The sequence below is a fragment of the Notothenia coriiceps genome, unplaced genomic scaffold (genome assembly GCF_000735185.1).
Source record: "Notothenia coriiceps isolate Sejong01 unplaced genomic scaffold, NC01 NC01_scaffold00001417, whole genome shotgun sequence".
In the NCBI taxonomy this organism is placed as follows: Eukaryota; Metazoa; Chordata; class Actinopteri; order Perciformes; family Nototheniidae; genus Notothenia; species Notothenia coriiceps.
Window position 1 is genome coordinate 41,108 of NW_011334118.1, and position 7,118 is coordinate 48,225.

General features: G+C 39.8%; 1 protein-coding gene across 1 annotated transcript in view; it reads right to left on the reverse strand.

Moving 5' to 3' along the window:
• Nucleotides 1-5,594, reverse strand: part of LOC104960728 (sterile alpha motif domain-containing protein 9-like) — a 16,861-nt gene extending 11,267 nt beyond the window's left edge. Inside the window, exons 1-2 of the mRNA XM_010788888.1 lie at nucleotides 1,256-5,594; nucleotides 571-703 (exon numbers count right to left, since the gene is read on the reverse strand). Coding sequence (XP_010787190.1) covers nucleotides 1,309-5,451 — 4,143 coding nt within the window. The 5' untranslated portion in view covers nucleotides 5,452-5,594 and the 3' untranslated portion in view covers nucleotides 571-703; nucleotides 1,256-1,308. The remainder of the gene's footprint in view (nucleotides 1-570; nucleotides 704-1,255) is intronic.
• Nucleotides 5,595-7,118: the final 1,524 nt, after the last annotated feature.

Below are 7,118 nucleotides of genomic sequence, written 5' to 3' on the forward strand. Positions count from 1 at the left end.
GTACAGCTTACTTGTTGGATCTCAGTGTCCAGCAACTTGCAGAACAACGAGTAAAGGCTATGGTTTGGTTCGTGTTACACATCTTCAGGTATGTCAAGAACAGATGTATCATACATCCCATTGATCTCTTATTTGCTTTTTAACCTGTATCCTTCCATTATTAGATACAGAGAACCTAAGAAGGCTGTGTTTTCATGTTTTAACATGACATAAAAAAGTAAAAAGCACTTTTACATTTCAAGATGAAATTACATAATGAACAGAAAGACAATACATTAAGGGCAAGTGCTCAAATACAAAAATGTATTAGAAAACAAAAATTCTTGATACATTCTGAGTATGACATATGTTTACATCTTATGTACAACTGTATTGCCTTCATCTTAAAATCTCACATTTGCAAGGTATTGTCTGCTTTTTATTGTACAAAGACACAAGGCAGACTTTATGGCACAATTAATTTGCTCTTTTTAGATCATTAAAAAAACAAAAAAGTATTAAAATCAAAACATAATAATGTTCAAAATAATGAAATGGAAAAAATATATATAAAAATCCCCTAAATACTACTTAAATCAGTTTAAGACTCAACCTTTCTCTTGTTTTCCGTATTTGAAAGAGAAAAATATTTTTATATTTTCATTTTTCCTTTGACAGCTGTATTCAGAACTAGTTTCTTATTCTTGAGAATCATACCCCAGAGTGTCAAGGAATAATTTGCCCTGCATGTCCTGCTTCGCCCTCTGACGCAGATGCCCAACCTTGGACAGACTATCTCCAAGGTTAAGGTGGTTGCCCTGTCCTGCCCCTTGTGCCTGTCACTTGGCAGGCAGCCCCCTGTCAAGGTTAAGGAGGGGCTGCCCTAGCATTTTGTTGTTGTTACCAGTTTATGACCAGGCAACACTCGGTCAGAGATAGTTATTGTTGTGGGACACCTGGAACACATCCTTCTCGGGGTGTAGATGACCCGAGCCATAAGTGACAACAAATGTGACTCAGTGCCCTCAGCTGTTTTGTCAATCTATTGAAGAATGTTGATTATTACACTTTGAACTAGTTAAAACCTCGAGCTACCGGAGGGTTCTTCAGCATTGATTTGGCATCTCTACCCTGTGGTCAACCCGTGGCTCATGACATGTCTTGTGAATTCTCCGGCCGAAGCTCCAAATAAACCGTCAGTGTTTGCCATCAAAACTCCAGCTCTCCTCGTGTCTCTCTGAGTCCTGTTTCCAATTGCTTCAGAAGTTTCCCCCACAAAACAATGTGTCACAAGACTGGACCAATATTTACAGATTAACATTGTGAGCATTATTCCATTACTTGGATGTCACTGGCAACGACTCCGTCGAATGAAAAGCCCAAGTAGAAGGTAACTTGTTCATTTCCATTTGGCAAGGAAGCAGAATGTCGAGGATGGACCCTGATTTTGCCGTCTCTGGTTCCACCTTTCACAAACAAGCTTCCATTTTCTGTCCATCCTTCAACACGTTGCAGTAGCTTCATAACTTCCTCGTTTTTCCATACTTCTCCTCCAAGCCATTTCAGGTTTCGTTCACTTAGAGTGCCTTTGACCAGTGCTTCGATAACCGTTTTGTGTACAAACTTGTTAAGACCTTTTGGCTTTGCCAGAAAGAAGTGGGTCAACAGTTTCCTCCGACGAGTATTAAGGCTTTTTTGCTCAAAGAGTCTCTGCAGTGCATTAATGGCTGATAAAAGGAGCTGAGCATCAGCAGAACTGAGTTCCTTGCCAGATTCAGGCCAAAACAGAAGGGAGAGAAGGAAGAGGGCACTCGCACTTGACATGTTTTTCCCCTTGGTAATAAATCTCTTGCTGAGATATTGCAGTTTGTCAAGGGACAGGAGCTTTGAGGACCCAGGTAGAGTACAGTTAAGAGCTATCTGGCAAACAATATAGTTTGCAAGTTCTGTTGGCTCCAAGCTATTACTTCTCAGGTTTTCTGGGTACATTTCAATAATTGTCTCGAGTTTTTTTCCTGCCCTCTGTGGGTCCTTGTCAAAAAGCAATGAGAGGATGGATGTAAAATGTCCTCCACCAAGCTTGTAGGTCCTAATCTGTCTTTGGAATGGAGAAAGCCCTTCAGCTTGACTGGCAATGTCAGTACTGTCGCTTTCAGCTTCTTGGTCACTCTCATCTGATATAATGCAAAAGAATTCAGCATATACAGCACTCTTCCTTCTCAGCCATTTTTTTGGACTGTACACTTGTTCTGGATCCCTCGCATCAAGTTCTTCATCCTCTTCGCTAATGTCGGGTTGAAAGTAGCTGAGGTCTTCTGAAATGCACTCAAGTGCGTTGCATAAGCTCTTTTGTAATCCTTTCAACTGATGATGAAACCCCTGCCAGGGTTTTTTTACATCTTCTGGTATGTAGTCTGTTAACAAGTACTGCATCAACTCTGATTTTCCAGTATTGTTTGAAAAAATATTGACTTCTGACAGGAATTTTAGCAGCCTGCAGCCAACATCTACTTCCCCGTAGTACGAACGGTTGACAGCCTCTTTCGTTAATGATTTCTCGGAGGCCCGGAAGGCAGAGATTCCTTTGAGGGCAGTGCTTATGATTTTAATGTCGCTTTCAGGGGATGGTGTCCTAGTGTCAAACAAGTGGTAAAACCACTTCTTGTAAACTTGTCCTAAAGTATCAAGGACAAATGGATCAAGTGGAAGAAGAGATTTTGCTTCCTCTGCCCATTCAAGGGCCTCTTCAAATCTGAACTTTGTGTAAAGCAGCCGGGCAAGCTGTTGTGCAACATATGGATCTTTACCCAAAGCTAGGTAAGCAGCTTTCATGAGATCAACAGCTTTCTGTACACCACCTTTTTCGGTGCTGATATGCTCAATAAGGGGTGAAAAAGCTGTGTCTACAGAATCACCTCTGCTCTTTTTACTGCGTTTGATGAAAAGATCTCTGATGAACTTCAGCAACTCGTCTCTGGCAAACCTATGATTGATAAGTACTTTGTCAGTGATGAGATCCATGGCAATATCACTCTGAGGAAAAATTGCAGACAGCTGAGTCAAAATTTCCTCCGCCAACTTTGGATGAATAATCCTTATTGATGAGATGTGTGTTGATGATTCATTAAGGTGGATGAAAATAATCCGAGCTTCATCACTGAGCTGATCCACAAAGGCATGGTACTGAGCTCTCTCAACATGGGTAGCTATGCCAAGAGATGCCTCGCAGTGAGATACAGATAGGTAAGAGTCTTCAACATAGTAGTTCAAGAGAGCCACAAATCTGATGAGGCGAGTGGTGCGTGATGAATGATCAATTTTAAGTAGAAGGTTTTTCACAAAATCTTCAATGTAACTTTTCTTGAACCCTTCAATCAACAGCACAAATGTGAGGATGAAGTTTGCTTCAAACTTCAGCTTGAGTTGCTCAAGTTTTTTTGAGAACAAAGGTTTCTCTTCATTTGTAAGCTGATGTCTGACTGCCACTGTTTGTGATGATGATTCTCTGCACATTTTTTCTGGTTTGTTTGACCTGTTGCAAATAAGGAGGATAAAGCACAACACAGAAGGATTTCTTTTTTGGGTTGCAACGACATTTCCAAGTTCCCGCCTGAGATCATGTATGTAATCTGCATTGCGGTCCTCCAAGAGCAAGAGCACTGGCAAACAGTTGTCTTTGTCTCTCTCGTCATGTTCTCTCAGTCTCACTGCATGTTCACACACAGTTGTGATTTCCTTACTCTGTTTAACCACTGCACATCGCACTTTCTTTCTCCAACTCCAGAGGATCTGTCTTGCCACTGTACTTCCACCACTGCCAGGTTGATGATATATGTTCACACTCTCAATGGGACGTATGGCCTTGGGACGCTGTTTAATCTTTTCCAGTATTGTGCTTGTTTCATTATAGGCATCCCTCTTTATGATATTTCCACACTTTTGTTTGTCAGACAGCCAGAAATTGATCCACTTTATCTTTCCACCATGATAGAAGTTTCTCTCAATCTGTTGGATTTCTTCCTCACTCATGATATCCACATTTGTATCATCACACTGGTCAACACTGATGATTTCCAAAGAATCTAACATAGCCTCTTCAACTGACTTTAAGAAGCAAAGTGCTCCGTTAAAGACAGGTAATGTCCTGGTGGGTTGATTCTTTGAGAGCTGAATGCTTTGAACTGTGGCGTCCACATGACTCAGTGGCATTTCAACAATGCTGATTTCTTTGAGTGAAGACATATGGCAAGACACCTGGGCAAGACTTGCCCAGTTTTCGTAGTTTTCCTTTGACTCAGATATTACTGCCAAAAAATCATTTCCATTCATCTCTGCAAAGAATTCATGGAAAGTCTCAACAAGTGGCTGCTCAATATGAGACATGAGCAGGAAAAGGACTACAAATGACTGCCTGGGAAGGATGTCATTGCAGATGAGAGATACTGCCTTTTTCAGTTTCTTCTTTCTTGTTTTGATCCACGTCTTTTCATCACAGGTTTTCTCTCCTCCGGGAAAGTTTTTTCTTCCATTGCAGAAAATCCAGCTTGTTCTCTCAAAAAGCTGCAACGAATCAACAAAGTCTGAAGGTTTTAATCGATCATTATTTGCGTAGTTATCAAGAAAGTGAAGGTTTACAGCCTTCTGCTCCTTGTATTTTCCACAAAGACCAGATTTTTTTGAATCAGGGTCAAAATCAAACACACAGAAGATATTCATGTGTAGCAAGAAGCTCATGTGGCTGAGATGCTCGGTGTGAAATTTGTTGGTCACTATGATGTAGAACATGGAGTCGTCCATATGAGTTTTCCCACATGTTAAGAGGATGGAGAGTTTCCTCTCTTGATCCTCTTCACATTCAACAGTTGTTTGATTGCTTGAAGATTCTGCATCTTCTCTCTGTTGGTCTTTCTCCCTGAGTCTTTGAATGAAAAGAAAAAGGTCATCCTCTGGTATTTCTTTTGTGTTAGCTCCAACTCTCTGAAAAGGGACTTTCTTTTCAAGTTTGTTTTTTTTGTCATTGTCAGCGAGTTTTGGGAGACCAACATAGAAAAGCTTGTCTTTCACAATGCTTGCTTTTAGTACAACATCATACTCAATGACCCATGTTTTCTCACTAGTTTCCTCACTAGTTTCCTCACTAGTTTCCTTGTCAAGGACCTCAATGAATCGGGGGTTCCTTATGCAACTCCTGGCGTCGCATTGTTGATCTGACCCTTTAAAGCTTTTTTCAATGTAGTCTAGTGCATCAACAAAATCCTCTGGACTACTGACAGGAAACCCTATGATTTCACCATGCCGATGTTTACCGCTATTTTTATCCGTAATCCCAAAATGAATGGTCCCATTGCTTCGTACATTCATGCACGCACATGCAAATCTTAACACCTCAAATGCTACCTTTAATTTTAGACTATTTGAGTTTAGTTTGTGCGAATTCTCCAGGGACTTATATTCATGACATGGATCAATCATGTTTTCAATTCCTGTTTCTGGAGGTAGCACACTGTGTTTGATGTATCTGCAGTTTTTTTCATGCTTGTCAAAGTTACGAAAGTCACAGAGCGATCCTTCTGTAGAAGTTAAGTTATCACCCAGCTCTGTAGGGCTACTGACCCCTTCTGCTCCTTCACAAGGTTTTGGTTTTTGTGAACAGGGGTTTGGTTCTTGGCCAGGATTTAATAGCTTTCCTTTTACAATGTCCCTCTTCTTTTCACCTAAATCAATTCCTTTTTTGAGTTTGTTTGGTTTAGATTTTAAAAGTTCATCTCGTTTGTTCAGAAGGAGTTCAATTTGGCCACTTTTCATTTCAATTGTGGTGCTGAGGAACTCCCTCTGTAGAGTTGTGAGAACTGGTCCTGTTACCTCCTCCTCTTGCATTTTAATTATGTAATTTTCTTTTATTCCAATGCATTTCAACCAGGAGTTCACATGAGATTCTGTCCATTTTTCACAGGACAGATCACGCCATCCTGTAAAAATAAATTGTACATTTCTAGTGTCATAAAAAAGCAGTTTAATATATTCAGCCAGTTTGGTGTACCAATAAAGACTGAAAAGAAGAACTGCTTACTTAAATGGCTTAGAGTAGCTACTTGAGGGGCCGTGCACATAACTGTTTTTGTACAGCGTGACACGTCTTCAGGATTCTGATATTTTAAGTTGTATTAAAATATTGCCCATGTGACTGCAGTGTTTTCCCAACGCAACCCCGTTACATTATTAGAATAAGACTTAATATTTTCAAAGTTATCTTTATTTAGTTAAATATCTAAGTTTGTCCTTGCCTTGAAAGTAACATATAATTCTGCAGCTATAATTCATTATTGAGGTAAACGCTAACAAGCATTGATTTGCAACCCTGTTACTATCCGAAGAGTAATATGGTTGCGCTACAGTTACAGGGTTGCATTTGCTGCGGTTCAATTTATTATCTTTAGTTAAATGAAATGTTTAGGCATAATTTAGCATAATCTACATGTTTTAAATCTATTGCTGTATTTTCCCAGAATACGAATTGCCTTTTTTGTATTGCTACTGTACCGGACTGTAAAATATGAGGCATGAGGCATTAAGTTACATAAAAGCAGACACCCTACTATTTAATCTTGTTATTTACATTTATTTACAATTTCATGTTCACCAAGCTTCGTTACAAGTATCTACTGATATTTAGTTTGTGTGCTGTTATACAGTTTAACCTGTAGATGGTGCTCTACACACACGTTAGCGTATGTAATGTTCTGGCAATCCCTTGACTTCTTCGCTCTTATCCCAAACCAGAACGTCAGACCTCTAGCAATGTAAGTGTAGAGCACCATCTACAGGTTATTTTTTTATTTTATTTTTTGCCAAAGAATTGCCAACTCCGGTTAGCATGTTAGCATGTAGCTTAGCTCGCGATGCTAGCGCGAGTTAGCCGTTAGCTTGGTATTCTTTCATATTGTAGCTGGTTAGCGATACACGGTCGTGACGCAATGATATAATGCCTTTCGTTATAATTTAATGTGGGCTTCAGAGAAATGTTGGTAGATGAATAGAAGAGTTATCCAATGTTAATAGAGGAGTTTATTACCACATGAATTAATTACAGAAGGGGCCTAGCCATGCTAGTAGTGTGTTGTATTCATGTAAAATGCTAT